The 18,625-nt window shown below is 48.0% G+C and overlaps 1 protein-coding gene across 2 annotated transcripts in view; it reads left to right on the forward strand.

Moving 5' to 3' along the window:
- Nucleotides 1-17,940, forward strand: part of LOC134050882 (transmembrane protein 132D-like) — a 190,390-nt gene extending 172,450 nt beyond the window's left edge. For both annotated transcript variants that reach the window (XM_062504289.1, XM_062504291.1), the window contains exons 6-9: nucleotides 10,480-10,685; nucleotides 11,680-11,953; nucleotides 13,806-13,997; nucleotides 16,765-17,940. In XM_062504289.1, coding sequence (XP_062360273.1) covers nucleotides 10,480-10,685; nucleotides 11,680-11,953; nucleotides 13,806-13,997; nucleotides 16,765-17,940 — 1,848 coding nt within the window. The remainder of the gene's footprint in view (nucleotides 1-10,479; nucleotides 10,686-11,679; nucleotides 11,954-13,805; nucleotides 13,998-16,764) is intronic.
- The last annotated feature ends 685 nt before the right edge of the window (nucleotides 17,941-18,625 follow it).

The following is an 18,625-nucleotide window of genomic DNA, read 5'->3' on the forward strand; positions in this document are numbered from 1 at the left end:
TCCCTTCACAAAAGGTGAAATGTTGTTCCTGAGCCCTTGGTAACCACCTGTTGCTGCAGCACGAGCTACATAATTAGAACTGACAATCCCTGTCTAGAGATTTCTTGGAAGCTGGAAAAATGAGAATGTTGTCAAAAAAATAGCAAAGCTTCTAGTCTGCAATGCAATGATGGAAATGAAAGATGAGTGAATCCAAGGAGGCAGAGAATATATCAGCCCAGTGCTTTTTTCTAACTAATTTAAAAGTCCAGAATGGTCTGGAAGAATTTACATTTCTCTTACAGCCTTAAAGAAAAAGCATTTTAACCAGCTTCTCTATTTTTTTTTTACAAAGAAAACCAACAGCTGTTGGTTTGTTGGACCGAAGTTTCATAGCAGTCCTGCATGAAACTACAAGGGTGGTAATTTCTTCTTTCATCAGTTGATGCAAAAGAGTTTTTATATTTTATTTGGTTTGAAGCAATTTTCCATGAAGTTATGACAACCCTTTAAAGGAGGAGTTTTTTTGTTTTTTTTCCTAACAGAGAAAAAATAAATTTCCCTGGGAGTGAACCCAGGGTGTGTGGAGGAGCTGCAGTCCATGGGGATGTGCTGAGCATGTTGTGGTGGCCTCACTCCATCCCACCACCCCCTTGAAAGCAGCATCTGTGTAAGAGGCATCTGAATTTTTGTTGAGGCAGAGCTCTGCACTTGCACAGCGTGTCAGAACTGCTGAGGAGCGATGAGGGATGGCTGGAAGTGAGGCTCAGGGCAAGGAAAAGCAAAGCAGGAGTTGTTTACAAAGAGGGGATTGTTAACATAATTGTATTATGTGTGGTGGCAGTGCCAAGAGAGAAGCCACAGCGAGGCAGTGGAAACGCTGTGCTGTGCAAATGTGGCAGAGATCCAGAGAGCCCCAGCCTCACACCTGCCTGTGGCCACACTGCCAAAGAGAAAAAGAGAAAAAAGTCCCGCTGAAGCTGCTGAAACTGGGACAGTGGCAGCAGCAGAAGTGTGGCCATCCCACAGGTCGTGGGGCCAGGAGAACTCTGCTCTGGGATTTTGGGGCTGCCCTGTGCAGAGCCAGGAGCTGTGCTCCATGATCCCTGGGGCTCCTTGCAGTTTGGATATTCCCTGATCCTGGGATTCTGTTGCAGCAGGGTCTGCTCTGGTTTGCAGTAACGGGACTCTGTCGGGAGGAGAGCCCTGGGATTTGGGGTTTTGTTCCTTGGCTGGGTCACAAGTGTCCTGTGAAGCCTCAGGTGTGTGATTTGGCCACTGTGAATTCCCTGAATTGCCTGAATTCCCTGTGCCCGTGGGCTGGGGGAGCGCTCCAGCCCCAGCCTGCTGGAAGAGCCAGGCAGCACTGGGACTGCTCTGCTTTTGGGGAGAAGCAGCAATTCCTGAGGTCCTCCAGCTGCCCTGGGAGAGCACAGGAATTCCAGGGAGCTCTACTGTGCTCAGACTGGCACTGCAGGCATTTTGCTGCCGGCTGCTCCGAGGGCAGGGGATGAGAGCCCCTGGAGCTGGCTATTCCAGGCTCTGAATTGATTACCTCCCTTCCTCACTGCTGCTTCACTGGCTGGATCTGAGCAATCTGCAAGTCTGACTGTCCCCTTTGCAGCCTGGTTTTCGCGTTTAGCCCCTTGGATTTGTCACCCTGCTCAGCAGCTCTGCTTCCCTCGGACATCAGGGATTTATTACCCAGACACGAGGCAGCAGCCTCCCTTTCGCAGTGTGGAGCAAAGTTGTTCTGCTGTCATCACTCCTCTAAGCTTTCCTGGAAGGAGGGATGAAATACCATTCTCAGTTCAGGGATGGGAAGCTTGGGGTGCTGGCTGTGTTCATCATTCTGCTGTTTTCCTTGGATGGCTGCAGTGATACAGAGCTCTGGTGGCTGAGAGAGAAAGACGAAGACGTAACTCAATTAACAGGAGTGAGAAAGTGTTGTCACGTTGATTACAAACAATTGTGGCTCCTGAAATCTGAAGCAGGAGCTGGGCTGAGTGCAGCAGCTTTGTGGCAGTGCCAGGCTGGCTGGGGCTCTGCTGCCATCCCTGTCCCTGGTTCCCAGGAGCAGACAGGAGCTGTGCTCACGGAGCATCCCCTGCAGCAGGCGGGCAGGGACTCCCTGCTCCTTCTCCAGCTGCAAACAGGAGCTGCAGCCCAGCCAGCAGCACACGAGGGATGGCTGTGGCAGCAGGAGGAGTGGGGAACAGCAGGAGTGAACGGGGCCCCGTGCATTCTCTGGGGATGCCCTGGACAGGTCTGCACCCCCTGCCCTCAGGAGCGGCTGTGCAGGTGAGCAGGTGAAGGGCTGGCCACAAGAACTGCACAGAAAATTTTAATTTCAGCACCAAGATGCAGTTGGGTAACTCCAGCACCCGAGCTCTTCCTTGTTCCTTACAGATCAGGCTTTGCAAAATCCCTGTAAAGCAAGGGGATAGGATCCTTGTTTTACAAATACATCAAAGGGAGATTAAAGACTGGATCCTTAGAGAGGTTTAACCACTAAACTCCCCTGGAGTTCAGAGGGAGTTTAACACTTCAGTATCCTTCAGGGTATTGATCTCAATAAATCCCAGAGCCACGGGGTAAGGGTGTGAGGGAGCTGGGAGTGAGTCCCAGGCTTGTGCAAAGGTTGTTCTGTCCCTTCCTGCCCATGGGAATGGCTCTGTTCATCGTGCCAAAGGTACCATGGATTCCAAGGGGCTGGATTTTAACTGAGCAGAGTTTCACCGTGATGATTTTGTTTTGATTTGTGGCCCCGGTTGATTAAGGCTTATTGGGGAAAATTTGGCAGGCTTTGTTCAGTCAGAATGTGTAGTCCTGTAAAGCAGCTTCTTGAAGGAATGCTAATTTCCTTGGAATTTCATCTCTGACAGAAGAAAAAAACAAAGGAAAAAAGGATGCTACCAGGTTCTTGTTGTGTCAAGGAAACAACTTGTTTTGACATTTCTAAAATGAAATGTTTTGATTTTTTCATTTTAAAATAACTTTTTCCTTGATGTTGTGGTATTTTTACATAATTCTAATCATTTGAATTTGATATTAAACTGAATTTCATGACCCAAAAATGAAAGCAAATGTAGGTGTCTTGAAAGCCCTGCTGAGATGCAGCATCCATCCTCCAGCAGCTCGAGTGGCAGTGCCATGGGAGAGGGGACACCCAGCACCAGGGACACTTCTGGTGGCCCCTGGCTGGTCTGAGCTCAGTGGTCAGTGGGGACAAGCAACCCATGGACAGAAATAAATCACAGGTGAGGACAGAGTGTACAGAGACTTCAAAATGTGCTCACCAAAGGCTGGGCAGAAGCTGCTCTTCTGTCCCTACAGCCCCAGAAAATGTATAAAAAAATCTGTGTAAATGCACTGCACAGAGAACAACTGACTGTGCTTAGTAGTGGAAACGGGGGCAAAAGAAACATGGAAAGGGAAAACCCACTGAAGTTTTATCCACCAGGTCTTGATTTTAAAAAGCAGAAGGTGGTTCCTGAGGAAAGACTCTTAATGAAGGGATTTTTCAGTTGGTAACACCAGCACACAGCGGACGTTGTGTCAGATCACAAAGGAACCATTAAACTTGCAGCTACAATTGGATGTTTGCCCAGCATTTAAGTCCTTTTAAAATGTCCCATTGCGTGCCTCGCTTGGGTGTATTCAGCTGAGGATATTGATGTTTGCCACAAAGCTGCAGAACAGACCAAAATACTTCTTAGAAATTAATTGGTATCAGAGTTCTCTAAATCAATATGCTCTATGAGATGCTTCAGCTGGATTAGTGCAGTAAAAACCATTTTTCATGTGCACAGGTCTCTGCTAACATCTATTAATAGCAGTGCCAGGTGGGCTTGCGTCGTGTCACCGTGGAAAGCCTGGCAGCAAACAAGCCCCTTAGAAGCCAAGGGAGATGTTTGTCCCTGGGCAGAACAGGCAGGTGCAGCTGTGGATGAGGCAGTTCTTGGTAGTTTTTGGCAGTAGGAAAACCTCTGCAGAACGGTGTTGGTGTTTGAAGGTGTGGACTTCCCAAATTCAGAGCGCGCTCTGGTTTTAGTGGATCTGCAGAGTTGGGGTGTGTCGCTTGACACCTCCTCTGAAAATGGAGATCCTTCTGCAGGGAGCAGAGAGAGGCTGGAGGGGAGGGTAGGACCATGGGATGGGTTGGGTCGGGAGGGACATCCCTGAGGTCCCACCGTGCCGTGGCAGGGACACCTCCCACTGTCCCAGGTTGTTCCAACCCCAGTGTCCAACCTGGCCTTGGGCACTGCCAGGGATCCAGGGGCAGCCCCAGCTGCTCTGGCAATTCCAGCCCAGGGCCTGCCCACCCTCCCAGCGAGGAATTTTTTCCAAATATCTAATGTCACGTCCTCTTTCCATTTAAAACCATTCCCCCTTGTTCTGTCTCGTCTATCACCTTGGAAAGGGTATTTTCAGGTTTTGGCAGATACTTCAACCCTCCCAGTTAAAATTCAAAATACTTTAAATTAAGAAGACCTTATTCAGTGCAAATCCCACCGAATGGGGAAGGCTTTGGTGCAGGTGGTGCTGGGTGTAAAACCTGCCTGGATTCAGGGCTCAGGGCATCCTTCTGTCAGCAGCTGTGGAGCTTGGCACGTTCACCCTGCAGGAGCTGCACAGACTCCGAGGGCAGGAGCAGCATCCCTGCACTTGTCCCTTTGCATTTCCTGTTTCTTTCTGGGGAAGAAGATAAAAGCCTTTTCTGTGCAGCCCAGGAGGTGCTGGGATTATCCAGCTCCCTCCTGGAGAGGGGCTGTGGGCTCAGCCCTGTGCTCATTTTGGGCTGGGCTCAGTTATCCCAGAGTCATTTGTAAGTGACTTACAGAGCTAATAATGGCCTCATCCTTTTGTACCTTGGTACACAGCTTGTGTTCTCAAGTCTTTTATAGCTCAAATGAGCTGCTTTTGCTTATTTATTTCCCTCCTCATTCATTTTTAATGGTTAGCAGAGACTCCCCCATTCTTCTTCTGACAGCAGTGATTTAGGCAGGGCTCATTATCATAACTTAGGTTACTAAATATCCCCATTTCTGCTGGTAGACCACGGAAAATGTGTGCAGTGCTAAATCAGGAGAGATCCCATGAGGTTGCCACGGTGGCAGGGCTGTGTTTGAAGTGGATATTATATACAGAGAGCACTTGTAGGGGAAAGGAACATTTCCAGGAGCATGGATGGGGACAGAGTCACTCAGTGATCCCAAAATACAGATTTTTATGTGGAAATACCAGAGGCTTACCTTCCCAACTGGCCACACTTGAGATGTATAGACCTAAACCACTCAAGAAACATCTTATTTTCAAAGACTTACTAGGTGTGACTTGGTAAGATTTCCAACAGAATTACTGTAGCAGAAAAAGAGTTTCTGTGCAGGCTTTAGTGTTACCCCGTGGGAATTTGATAATGATAATGAGGTGAGGAAAGACTGTTACATTATTTGTGAGAGCTGACAGTGAGATTGTGGGTGCCTCTTCTGGGAGTTAGGATGCACGTTCCCCTTTCCCTCCCTCCCATTAGGTCTTTGGAAGCTGACACAGAGTTTATGGGACCAAAGAAATATCAGCCACAAATTCAGATCTCCCACAGACAACCTGCACACAGGGGGAGTGGGAAAAGCAGTAAAATCCTTTTAGGAAAAGCAGTAAAATCCTCATAGGAAAGGGATGGGAATGTTCACTGGAGAATGGGGTGCAGGAGGTCAGGGACTGTCAGGGATTTGTGAGGGGCATTGTTGCTTCTTCCACGTTTTCCTCAGGCTGGCTGAAGTCCTGCTACAAGGCTTCCAGGAGTTTAGTGCTTTCTTCCACAGATAGCGTGGAATAAAAGAAGAGAAATTAGTGGAAGCTCATTTCTCTGGTTTGTGATCTCAGCCCGGGAGCGTACAGAAGGTGAGGAGTGTTAGAGGACAGAGATGAGCCCTTTTCAAACAGCACCATCAGGCTTCTCAAGTACATGGTGAAACAGAGGTGCCCTGGAGCAGCAGTGGCCCTCGCTGTGTTTGTCAGTGCTGGAGTGTCTCTGCAGCATCCCCCAGAGCTGAGAGCTGCCAGCTGAGCTGTGGGCTCAGTCTGGGGGTGCCCAAAGTACAGAGGGGTGCCCGGGGCCAGGCACTGCATGTTCACAGTTCCATGTTTGCAGCAGGAGCAGCAGTGACTTCAGTGTCCCCTTTGCTGGCAGTAGCACTGGGGGTTTGAGTTCAGAGCACATCTGAAACATCCCACTGTGCACATTTGGTAGTGCTGCTGGCTGAACTGGCCGTGCAGCTGCGTGTTTGCTGTGGACATGGTGCTCTTGGGAATGAAACTGCTGCCCCTGTGCAGTGCTGCAGTGTGGGACAGACCCCTGCCCTGGTGCCAGCACTCAGGATCAGATGTGTGTGTGACACTCAGAGCGAGCTGTCTTCGCTGTTCACTGATGGAACCTGCAGGAGCCAAAAGAAACCCAAAGCACTTTTATAACGTACCAAGTTCATGCCCAAAAAAGCCATTCAGAGCTCAGTCCCTCAAGAGATAAAAGCCCCCTGTACTGAGAGAATTTCTGGAGCATCTTGTGAACACGAAGTACAGTCTCCCTTAATTAATGGAAGTCAGCTCAGTGCAGTTGTGTGAAAAGCTCCAGTGATACAAAGCCTAGAAAAGCTTCAGCGAGGGAGCACAGCACCAGAAGGGTTTAATGGCATTCTAATGTCCTTGAATTACAGTGGCCGCAACACAGAGATGTATTCCAGCACTACATTAGCAGTAAAATAAAATCTACTCTTTCTCTCTTGAGCCCTTGTCACCTTCACTGGAAACTGGAGTTGCCATCCCCGAGATACCAAAACTCAAAGGCAGGAGGAGGAGGAAATGAGGGATGAGAGGAGTCCCTGGATTTTGTGAAGAACACAGATTGGTTTTCCCCCACAAATCGCCCACCTTCCCCCAGTCCCTTTGTAGCTCCTGTTGCATTCAGAAGGTGCTCAGTGGCTCTGTGGAGTGGCTGTTGTGTGCCCAGGTGCTGCAGTCCCATCACTGGTGTGCTGGCAGGAGCTGTGCTGGGTCAGGGCAGGGCTCCTGGGGCACTGCTGGCACCCAGGACATGTGCAAGGCTCTCCTGGTGCCTGTGCTGCCCTGGTTTGGGGCTCTGGAAGCACATCCCAGTGATGGGACAGCCTTTCCTCCTGTGTCCTGCAGATGCTGGGCTGAGGCACAGCAAACTGTGCACAAACACTCCCTCTTTCCCAATGAACAGCTTCCAAAGCACAGTCTCAGGAGAGACAGAGCAGCTTGGTTTTTCTGCTCCCCCTCCATCTTTTCCCCCTTCTCTTGTGCTGGAAGATGAATGGCTCAGATGTGGCTGCAGGAACAGGGGCATGGCTGATCTGCCTGTCCATTGATGACCCGTTCCTGAATGTGCTGCTCTGATTTATGAAAATGTACTGTACTTTGCCCATGTTTTGATGTTGCTCTGTTAGGACTGCATGCAAACTGCAGCAGAACAGTGATGCTTATTCATTCAAACACTGAAGGGCTGGCTGGGAACTCAGTGAGCTCATAGCTGCTGCCGACTCCACTTACAGCCAGGGAAGCAGGCACAGCCGGGTATCCCAAGCAGAGGCATTTCTTTCCTGACTATCAGTTTGCTCCATAAATCATAATCTTGAAGGCACAAGGTCGTGGTATTTATTTAATCATTCATACAGTAGTCTTTTAGGGATGGATTCTTTTTTTAACTCTCTCTGTGCAGTAAGCCCTGATAAAGTTGGAATCAAGGTCTCTTAGGCTGCCAAGTTTTCTTTCTCTTGTTATTGCTTGAGCATTAATGAATTTAAAATCTGAGAGTCTGATGCCCATCTCTGACCAGCAGAATTCAGAGTTATCTCTGTGGCCTGGGAGAGTTGAGTTCCAGCAAAGCCACACAAAGCTGTTACCTGTGTGTCACCCAGGGAAATCCTGGTGTTCAGAGCATTCCCTGGTCCAGCCTTCAGAGCTCAGACATGAGTGCAGGGCCCCAGGGCCAGCAGCTCCTGGGCTCCAGGTGACCTTGGGGCCACCCTGTCTTCTGCTGTAGCTGTTTCCTCCCTGGTGTAAGTCAGCCCTTTGAGGCTCTGCCCACTTTCCCTCTCCCCAGTGTCTCAGGGGAAGGAGGGGAGGCAGAAAGCAGCAAGCAGAGCTCATTAGCACATGGGGGACCTGTCTGGTGTGAGAACAGCACTTACAGTACAGAAACACAGCAGGGATAAGCACAGTGCCAGCCAGCAGCAGACAATTCCCACTTACAGAAGCAAGGTGGGAGCATTCCCCATTCCTGCTGCTCCCAGGGATGTACCTGTGCTTCCCCCAGAGCCATTCCCATTCCTGCTGCTCCCAGGGATGTACCTGTGCTTCCTCCAGAGCCATTCCCATTCCTGCTGCTCCCAGGGATGTTCCTGTGCTTCCCCCAGAGCCATTCCCATTCCTGCTGCTCCCAGGGATGTTCCTGTGCTTCCCCCAGAGCCATTCCCATTCCTGCTGCTCCCAGGGATGTTCCTGTGCTTCCCCCAGAGCCATTCCCATTCCTGCTGCTCCCAGGGATGTTCCTGTGCTTCCCCCAGAGCCATTCCCATTCCTGCTGCTCCCAGGGATGTACCTGTGCTTCCCCCAGAGCCATTCCCATTCCTGCTGCTCCCACAGCTTTGCCCAGCTCATCTCCCTCAGCTCAGCTCCACTGGGATCAGCACTGGGAGGGAGTGGATGGAACATCAGTGCCCTGACGTGTCTGTGCTCAGCTGCCTGCTCTGAGCTCTTCCCCTCACATTTTCAGGGGTTTTTGACAGCAGCTGGATTTTCTTGCTGTGCAGCACATTGAGACTGGATCCTGACAGGAGCTGCTGTAAAACAGGCTTACATGAGGCAATCCCAAAAACATAATTCTGCCTGTAAACAAACTCCTTATTTCCTGCTGAAACCAACAGCAGCTCAGGAGTTTGACCTTAAAACAGACATGGCTTGGAAGGGAGGCATTGCAAGAGCCATGATAACCTTTCTTTGGTGTGTCACCTAGGCTCAGACAAGCCAGGATGGAAATGCATTTGCTATGGATCTGTCTGTGAGGGAGATGTTGTTGTTGTTGTTGTTCAAAAAATAGTAATATTAGGAATGCCAATTATCCTACAAAAGCTGGTGATATTTAAATATTATTTAAATTCATTCAGCATTTAAACAGAAAAGTAGAAAATGGCATTAAATTCAGACAAGGATGAGACTGTACATTCCAGAGTGAGAAATATTAAATACATTGATGGAATGGAATAGAAAGTCTGGCTGGTAATGGATTGTGAAAAGAGTTCAGGGTTCTAATAGATCATTCCTTCAGATCATCAGCACGGTAAAGTGGTAGTTAATAAATTATTTGACGTGAACATTTACTCATATATTTTAACTAACTGTAATGAACAGGTCCTGTCAGCTCACCTAGGTCCTTGCAGTAACTGCTAAATTGCTTGAGTGAGATTTACTAACTCTCTGCAATATTGATGTCCAGAGCTGCAGGTGATAAATAAAGTGACATCAGCACTGGCTTGAGCTCGTGTTCCAGTGCTGTGTGAGGTCTCTGAGGGGCTGGCAGCAGGGCTGGAGCTGTTTGGCCCCAGGGGACAGCCCTGGCCATCACTGAGCTCTCCCTGGGATGAGTTCTGGTTGTGAGCACCCCGTTCCTGTCCTGTGACAAGACTCTTGAAGAGCTCTGTCCCATTGTGGGGCTGATGAGGGAGATGTGTCCCATCTCAGTCCTTGCTGCAGGCACTCACCTGTTCCTCCCAGCTCAGGGAGTTCCTTGGGCTGCACACAGGGGAGAGCTGGGGAGTGCCCGAGCTGTGGGACAGGAGAGGAGAGGAGAGGAGAGGAGAGGAGAGGAGAGGAGAGGAGAGGAGAGGAGAGGAGAGGAGAGGAGAGGAGAGGAGAGGAGAGGAGAGGAGAGGAGAGGAGAGGAGAGGAGAGGAGAGGAGAGGAGAGGAGAGGAGAGGAGAGGAGAGGAGAGGAGAGGAGAGGAGAGGAGAGGAGAGGAGAGGAGAGGAGAGGAGAGGAGAGGAGAGGAGAGGAGAGGAGAGGAGAGGAGAGGAGAGGAGAGGAGAGGAGAGGAGAGGAGAGGAGAGGAGAGGAGAGGAGAGGAGAGGAGAGGAGAGGAGAGGAGAGGAGAGGAACCTTCTCTCCCTGCCGTTATCCTAGGTCTATCCTACTGTTGGGAGTGGGAGTTAAGGACCAAAACAAGGCTGTTCCCTTATCTTAGATTATACTAGAACTGTTTATAGCAGGGGAAAACAGCCTGTTAAAAGGATACTGAAATACACAGGCTATTAAGGGCACACCAGGCACCTTCCTTGTTATTGCTAGTCATCCTCTGAACCTGGAGCTAGTTTAAACCTGGATCCTTTCTCTTCCTTCCACTTACCCAGCATGTGATGAACTTCATAATTAGTGAAGAGACTCATTAATATTTTTCTTTCCCCTTCTCCTTTTTATTTTCAGGTTTCTGACAGATGTGACTATGTCTTTGTCAATGGGAAGGAAATGAAAGGCAAAGTGAATGTCATAGTTAATTTTACTTACCAGCATCTGAGTGCCCCTTTAGAAATGACAGTCTGGATTCCTCGTCTCCCGCTGCAGATAGAGGTCTCTGACACAGAACTAAATCAGATCAAGGGGTGGAGAGTCCCCATCATCTCTAATAAGAGGTAGGTTTCATTAGAGGATGTTCATTCTGGGCTGTGCACTTGCCAGGGACCTGTCAGGGCCAGTGGATCTGAACATGCTCATTTGGCCTTAATGCAATTCTGCTGTAAATCTGAAGGTCACCAGACATTTATTCAATAGGCTCCTGCACTGGACTTGTAAGGGAAATGGAAGCTGCAGGTTGCATGAACCTGGATTGGAAATCAATTTCCTTTTGTAGCATTAATGACTGAGATGGGAAGAGCCAATTGGTCAAGTTAGGCAGGATGAGCCACGAGGCAGCAAGGAGACCTCAGCAAGAGCCAGCCTTGGCAGGGCTGGTCAGTCTCCAGCCTGTCCACAGGTCCTGGCAGCTCATGGATCCATTGTCAGTGGTCACAATTAGCACATCCCTGCTTCACATCCTTGTGAAGGGTCCAGAGGCACTGCTCCGTGTCCCAGAGTCAGGGCACAGAGCTGTCAGACACTGTCAGTGCCCACGGGACAGAGGATGGATGAAACAGGTCAGAACTGTCTGCAGCTGTTGTCAGTGTTGTTAAGAACAAGAGGAACAAATTGAAAAAGGAGGTACTTGGTGTTCCTACCTGCAAATGAAGACATTTATTACAGGTTTCTCTTAGCATCAGAGCAAAGACATTTTGGTGGTGATGGGATTTCAAATTGTACTGTACAGAGAGGGATATGTGTGTAGGAGCAGAGGAGATTTCCATGGCAACACAAAGATGTTTATGGGAAGATCCAGAAAGAAAAGAAGCGTAAAGGTCCTGAAAGCAAGGACTTGACGTGGAAAACAATGGAAGACTCTGGGGGAGGACAGCGCGGTAGCAAAGCTGGGAGGGCGGTTGGTGATTTCTGGGGTTATGAACACGGGATGCAGCTCAGAGTGGGAGAACCTGAAGGAAGCAGCTTGGCCCCAGAGCCAGGCAGAGCGAGGCAGCAGGAGCTGTCCTGCTGGAGCTGGCAGCACAGCTGAAGTTTCCCTGTTGTCGCCCCCAGGCCGGCCAGGGACAGCGATGACGATGAGGAGGACGAGCGCAGGGGCAGGGGCTGCACCCTGCAGTACCAGCACGCCATGGTCAGGGTGCTCACGCAGTTCGTGGCCGAGCCCCCTGAGCCCGGGGCCCCCCTGAGTTACCTGCTGGGCTCGGACTGGCAGCTGGACATCACGGACCTGGTCAGGGGCTTCATGCAGGTGGAGGAGCCCAGGATCGCCAGGCTGCAGGATGGGCAGGTCCTGGTTGGGCTGGAGCTGGGGATGACCACGATTCAGGTAGGGAAACCACGGGCGCGTTCCTGCGAAAAACAAACTTCGCTCTGCTGGTAAAATTTAAAAGGTTTAATAAAAAAGGATAATAGGAGGCAGAAATAAAGCAAAGGGTTAATATGGCCGGGTGCACTTTTTCCACAAACTAGTTTACATTTCCCAAGAACCGTTTAGCGTGGCCACTCCTTGGGTGCCTGTGTCTCAGTTGTGGTTTTAATACATCTTCTTTATCAACTTAAATTTAGGCTTTGGCTCCTTCTTTCCACAATGAGTGTTGATAATTGGCATGGCAGCAGCAGGGTCCTCATCATCTGTTCACTGGGAGTTATCCCAGCCCAGCAGACAGTTCAAACTATCAACTACTAACTTTTGCTAATAGCAGAAAATAAAAACCATGTACATACAGCAAAGCTATTTTAACATTATACATATAGCATTCATCTTAATACTTGTGAAAAGACAATAATAAAATATATATATTATATAATATATTATAAAAAATATACACTTATAACATTCCTGTTCCTCCCTTGAATCACCTCCCCGGGAATGGGTGATCCAGCATCAACAGCAAAAACTGCAGCCATCAGCTTTGGAATGGGACAGAATTGAAGCAAGGACTAGAAGACATGGAAGAGATGGTTTCTCCTCCTTATCTGGTGCCCCAAAGTGTAGTAGATCACAGTTTTTATTAGTCTAATCCATCCTGTATATTGGGAGGCTTTGATGATTTTTGTCTAAGGCTGTTTTTGAACATTGAGCCAGGATTTGGGTTTTCCCAGAGCTTGCAGCTGCTGGAACAGCTCAGTCTTCTCCCAGCCTGCACTGACAGAGCAAAGGGTAAAGTGAAAATTCACCAGTGCTGGTTAAGGAAGTGAGACTGGAATATTAATCCAAATATTAATTAAAAGAAAAGGAAAAGGAGATGGGGAGACAGATGATTTCAGTGATACCGAAGCAGAAGGCATGTTAACAAACACTAGGACAGGGATCAAATCTCTCTCTAAACATGCTTATCATCCCAGACTGTCAAAGCAGAAAACAAGCAGCACACCTGTGGGGAACGAGGCTGTCAAGGCTGGAGAAATGGGATTTGAGATCTTTGACTTTCTGCAAAATCTGCAAAGATTTTCTGAATGCCTTTCTAAAGCTCTGGAATTTAAAATGCTCCAGCCAACGCACATAAAATTGTGGAAAGAAAAATCCAAGGGTAAAAAGCTGAGAGCAAGTTATATTTAAAGAATACCTCTTATAAGCTGCTTCCAAAATGCTCTGTACCCTATATGGATCATTAAATTCAACTGGCTTGCTAATGAGCATCTTGGATGTCATGTATCACTGCTCTGACCTCTGTGTGTATTTTCTTAACCAAAACAAATTCTCTCTGTCAATTTTGCATTCAGTACCATGAGAGGTTATTGTAGCAATACCTTTCCTTTCCACAGGATAGAAATAAATACCATTTATTCAGTGGATTTTATATAAATCTACAGAATGCATTATATTCATGCTACCTCAAAACGTGAAGATTAATCCAATACTTATATTTCACATGAAGATTACATTTACAGCCAGTTACCACATCTGAGGCAGATGTGGTTGGCACATTGCAGAGGAGAATGGCACGGCTGATTACAGTCACACAGGTAAAAGGTAAAAGGGGTTATAAGGTCCCTGTTGTTGCAGAAGAGGTACCAAATGTGAGCAGCCCTATTTAATCATGTTTTAAAGGTGTCTGCTGTGAGAAATTCTTCCTATTTCCATAAACATGCCTTATCTGTGTCTCATTAATTCTGTGTGGTTATTTTACATGGTGCTGTACAAAATGGCTGTTGCTAACTTCACTTTTTCTTTCCAGATACTGTCCCCCCTTTCAGATGCCATCTTGGCTGAGAAGACAGTGACAGTCCTGGATGAGAAGGTGACAATAACAGACCTGGGAGTGCAGCTGGTGACAGGACTGTCCCTGTCCCTGCAGCTCAGCCCGGGGAGCAACAGGGCCATCTTTGCTACTGCAGTGGCACAGGAGCTGCTCCAGACCCCAAAGCAGGTACTGGTGCCCAGCTGGAAGGAGCTGCTCTGAGCCACTGCCTCTGGTGTTTCCAGCTAATGGAATTGAGCAGCTTTTTACTTCTGATGTGCTAATGAAACATTTCATTTATGGGACTTTCCCGAAGTCCACCAAGGGTCCTAAAGAGACAAACATAGATCTCCCAAAAAGGGCACTGTGTTTTAACAGCCCCAGGCCCCAAACATCCTTCCTGTGGTGGTTGATCCCATCGTGAACAGGCAGGGATGTGTCAGAATTGGGCACCAGCAGTGCCCTTGCACACACACACACACACACACACACACACACACACACACGTGTTTTTTCTGTCCATCCAGCATCCTCTAGATCCCAGCACATCCTGCCATGTTCAGCCTCCCACCACAGGTATCCAAACCGACCCTTTAATTCCACCTTTTCATGAGAAAGTGCCTCGTGTTCTGCCAAACTCTCCTTCCTTTAGTCACTTCCTGTGGGCACTTTAAGAAGTCAGGGAACATCCCTTTCATTCTGATTCATTACTGGAATATGAATCAGCATCACTGACTCATTTCCTGATTCATGATTTCATAAACCATTTTTTCCCCCCTATTACCCTTAGTTCCTTTATTAGGGAACCAACAGTTACCAAGGGCTTTTGGACTTCGCCATGTCCTCATCAGTCCCTGCCTGGTATTTGTCCTTGTGCTTCTGTACACATTTGAAATTTAAACTTTTTTTCCAACCAAATCCATCAGTCTGGGACTTTCATCAAGGATGCACTGGGCTCTTAACACTTAGGCATGTTCTGAGCTTTAAAGGTAAATGATCATGGCATGCACACTTGAAGTCTGGCCAACTGCTGAGGTGCTTTAATTCATCATGGGGTCTTATCCTTGGGATGCAGGATGAGAAACAATGCAGAGCTGCTGTCTTTATAGGGTGATAAAAATCAGGCTCCCATAGTGTTCCAGGAGTCAAGAAATCGATGCCAGGCAGGTTGAGGGAAGGCCAGTGAGCTAATCCATGACATGGGGAGTTTAGCAAAGTGCCCTGAGACCAGCCCAGGAGCGGGGGGGATGCCACTCAGTCCCACTGTGCTGCCAGCCCTGGCACTTCCATTCCCAGAAATGGAGTCTGGACAGGTCCTTCTCTGGATGCAGGACAGCACTGGACCCACACTAAACCAGAGAGGAAATTGTGCCCCCCAGTCTGACTCTGGTTTGAAAGGCAGCTGAATCCCTCCATTGCTCACGACATGACCTGCAGAGCACAGTCCCTATAAGCAGAGCAGTGCACAATTATTAAATGATTATGCAGGTTTACACAACACAGTGGGAGGATGAGAGCTGATGACATAAATTCTATATAGTCTTCAAGAAACATCCCAAGATTAATAAACACAAAGCTGGGATTTATGACAGTGTCAGCAAAGTCTTAGGGCTCTGTCCTGAAATAGAGACAGAAGCAAATCTCCCATTGAAGCAGGGGAGCTTTGTGGCTCCGAGGATTTCAGAATCAGGCCAGTAGATTCTGCACAATCCCAAAAGACTGTGAGCTTATTCTCCATGCTCTGAACAGGTGAATGACTTTGTGCCATGTGTTTATTCTCTGTACGTATGTGGAGTTAGAATGTGAATACAGTCTGTATGAAAAATTGCTTATTTAAAGAAACAGGACTTTTATATTCATGGTTTTCGCAAGTGAGTTTGTTGGTTGGGTGTCTGTCTGTCTGTCTGGCTGACTGTCAGAGCAGGGTGATCCCAGCTCTGACCAGACAAAGGAGAATCCACTGATGGAGCCAGGTCTGGCTGGTGGGGATTCTCCAGTGCAGATATCCCAGCCAGGGCAAGTCAGACCATCAGGAGCAGGAATGAGATTCCAGGAGAGCAGCCTGAATTTTGTCTGTAAATGATCGATGTAGGAATGCAAGGATTTTTTTCAGGTGGCACAGCAATTTTCAACAGCCATTTGAGAGTCCTTAGAGACTGATTTTCAGAAATGGGTGAGCACATGTTTCATGAAATTTAAAAATACTTAAAAATGTTTCAATTTAGAAGCCAAAAGTCAAGGAACCCAGGAAAGCTGCAGCATTAGGCACGTTCTGTTACAGAATTAGCACCCAGGTCAGATTGGTTTGCATTCAGTGAAAGCCTCCACACACACTGGAGTGCACAATCTGCATTGCTGTGACACTGGATTAAACTTTGTTATTGTCTTGTTTTTATTTGCTAACAAGTGTAAAAATTGCCCTGGCCACTTCCTAAAGAAGCAACTGATTGGTTTCCTCTGCTTATACAATCTGCTAATTTAATTTGAGAGACAGAAATCAAGGAGTGAAGGTATGGAGTCATGTGTGGACCTGTTTGCTGTATTAGCTGTCTTTTAACATGTGCTTTGTGTAATAGCAGGAGACTTTGTATTTTAAGCAGTTTAGAAATAATGTTGGGGTTTTTTTTATTTAAATATAGAACAGTAAATGATCTCAGTCACTGGTAATGCTTCCTGACATGCAATTTATTATGGTGCTGAAGTGGATTCTGCAGAGCCCAGGGGATACAGCCCCTTTAAGCACCTTTGTGGAAACAAATCTTACCATCAACAAGTGTTTTAGATTATTTCTCTTCACATCTTGGCAAGACACTAATTTCACTGCTCTCCCTATGTATTTCTGTTCTGATCACTAATGGTATGTGGATCTTGTGAGGAGGAGGGAGTGGACCAGAACAGAGCACATTTCCCTCGACGATCACTCTGAATGTGTGTATATTTATTTTATGTATTGCAGGAAGCAGCCATCAGCTGCTGGATCCAGTTCAGTGATGGATCTGTCATGCCCCTGGATATTTATGACTCCAAAGACTTCTCCCTGTCAGCCACCTCTCTGGATGAGAAGGTGGTCTCCATCCACCATGACCCCAAATTCAAGTGGCCCGTGATTGCTGCTGAGACCGAGGGCCAGGGGACCCTGGTGAAGGTGGAGATGGTGATCAGTGAATCGTGCCAGAAATCCAAAAGGAAGAGCATCCTGGCTGTTGGGAGTGGCAGCATTAAAGTCAAGTTTGGGCAGAGTGATGCCAACCCCAACATCAGTGAGAGCAAGCACAGGGGTGCTGGTGGCCACCTGGAAAACCACGGCAGTGACCGGCGCCAAAAAAACACCTGGCAGGAGAGAGGGGGAGGGGATGGGCAGTACTACAGCTCCTCCATGGGCCAGGAGCAGGGCAGGGGCACCACCACCCACAGGTCTGTTCTGAGCAGGAAGGAGGACAGGGAGAGCCTGCTGGACGATGACAGCCAGAACCTGCCCGTGGACTTCACCAGCTTCCCTGCACAGGTGGATCTGCCGAGGGACGGCGGGGACTCGGAGGACAGCGACCTGGTGCAGTCCCCCAGGGGCCTCAGTGACCTGGAGATCGGGATGTACGCTCTCCTGGGAGTCTTCTGCCTGGCCATCCTGGTGTTCCTGATCAACTGCGTCACTTTTGCGCTCAAGTACAGAAACAAGCAGGTTCCCTTCGAAGAGCAGGAGGGCATGAGCCACTCTCACGACTGGGTTGGGCTGAGCAACAGGACGGAGCTCCTGGAGAACCACATCAACTTCTCGTCCCAGCAAGAAGAACAAATCACAGCCATTGACAGGGGAGTGGACTATGAGGAGAGCAAATACCTCCTCAACACGACTGCCACCAAAAACATCAATGGACAATCCTTCAGGTCTCCCGAGTGCACGTTCAGTGAAGGGAAAGAACAGAAGAGTGAACCAACCACTTCTCCTACCTCTAAGAGGAAACGGGTTAAGTTCACCACCTTCACCACCATCTCCTCTGACGATGGGTGTCCAGCTGTCAACTCCATCTTGATGAGTAACGAGGATGACATTAAATGGGTCTGCCAGGATATGGACCTGGGGGAGTGCAAAGAACTTAAAAACTACATGGAGAGATTACACGAAAATGCGTAATGAGACACAAAAGACTTTTTTCGTTTGGTTTGTTCATTTGTTCGTTTTTCACTCACCTTCTGCCTTTAATTTTGGGTAGTGGGGCAAAATGTTGTATTCTAACAAGAATCAGCTGGTGGATAATCACTCAATGGAGCCCCAAGAAGCCACCCAAAAGCAGCTGGGAGAGCAGAGATCCTGGACAGCTCTTAAAATTCAAGTTTTCTCTGTGCTCAGAGATGGAAGTGAGAGATGTGTGTGGTTTTTTGATACACGGTAACATGAAAAAAAAAACAACTTAGAAAAATAATACGGTCTCAGTCTTTGTGCTTTCCCAGGAAATCAATAAATATAACAAACTCCAGTGCAGTTTGGATATTACAAAGCTCACACAGCTCTACTGTTCAATATTGCAAGCTTTGGTTAAAAGCAAAAGATTGGTTTCAGAATAAATAGATCCATGAAAAGAGCATGTCGTTCGAGGCACGTGCAGAGAATATCCACCCAGGAACATTAATTTAAAGCTGACAAAAACCAACAGTGTGAAGGAAGCAGCTCCCAGAGCTGAGGAGTCATGAGTTTCCAAAGAGTCTGGAGGGGATAAAGGCATAACTGGGCTGTTTACAAACCAGCATGTTTGCCTCCCAAGCGCTGACAATGGATACACAGATACAGTTCAGACTGAAACTCTCTTTTTAAGTAGATG

The sequence above is a fragment of the Cinclus cinclus genome, chromosome 17, assembly GCF_963662255.1.
Source record: "Cinclus cinclus chromosome 17, bCinCin1.1, whole genome shotgun sequence".
NCBI classification, from domain to species: Eukaryota; Metazoa; Chordata; class Aves; order Passeriformes; family Cinclidae; genus Cinclus; species Cinclus cinclus.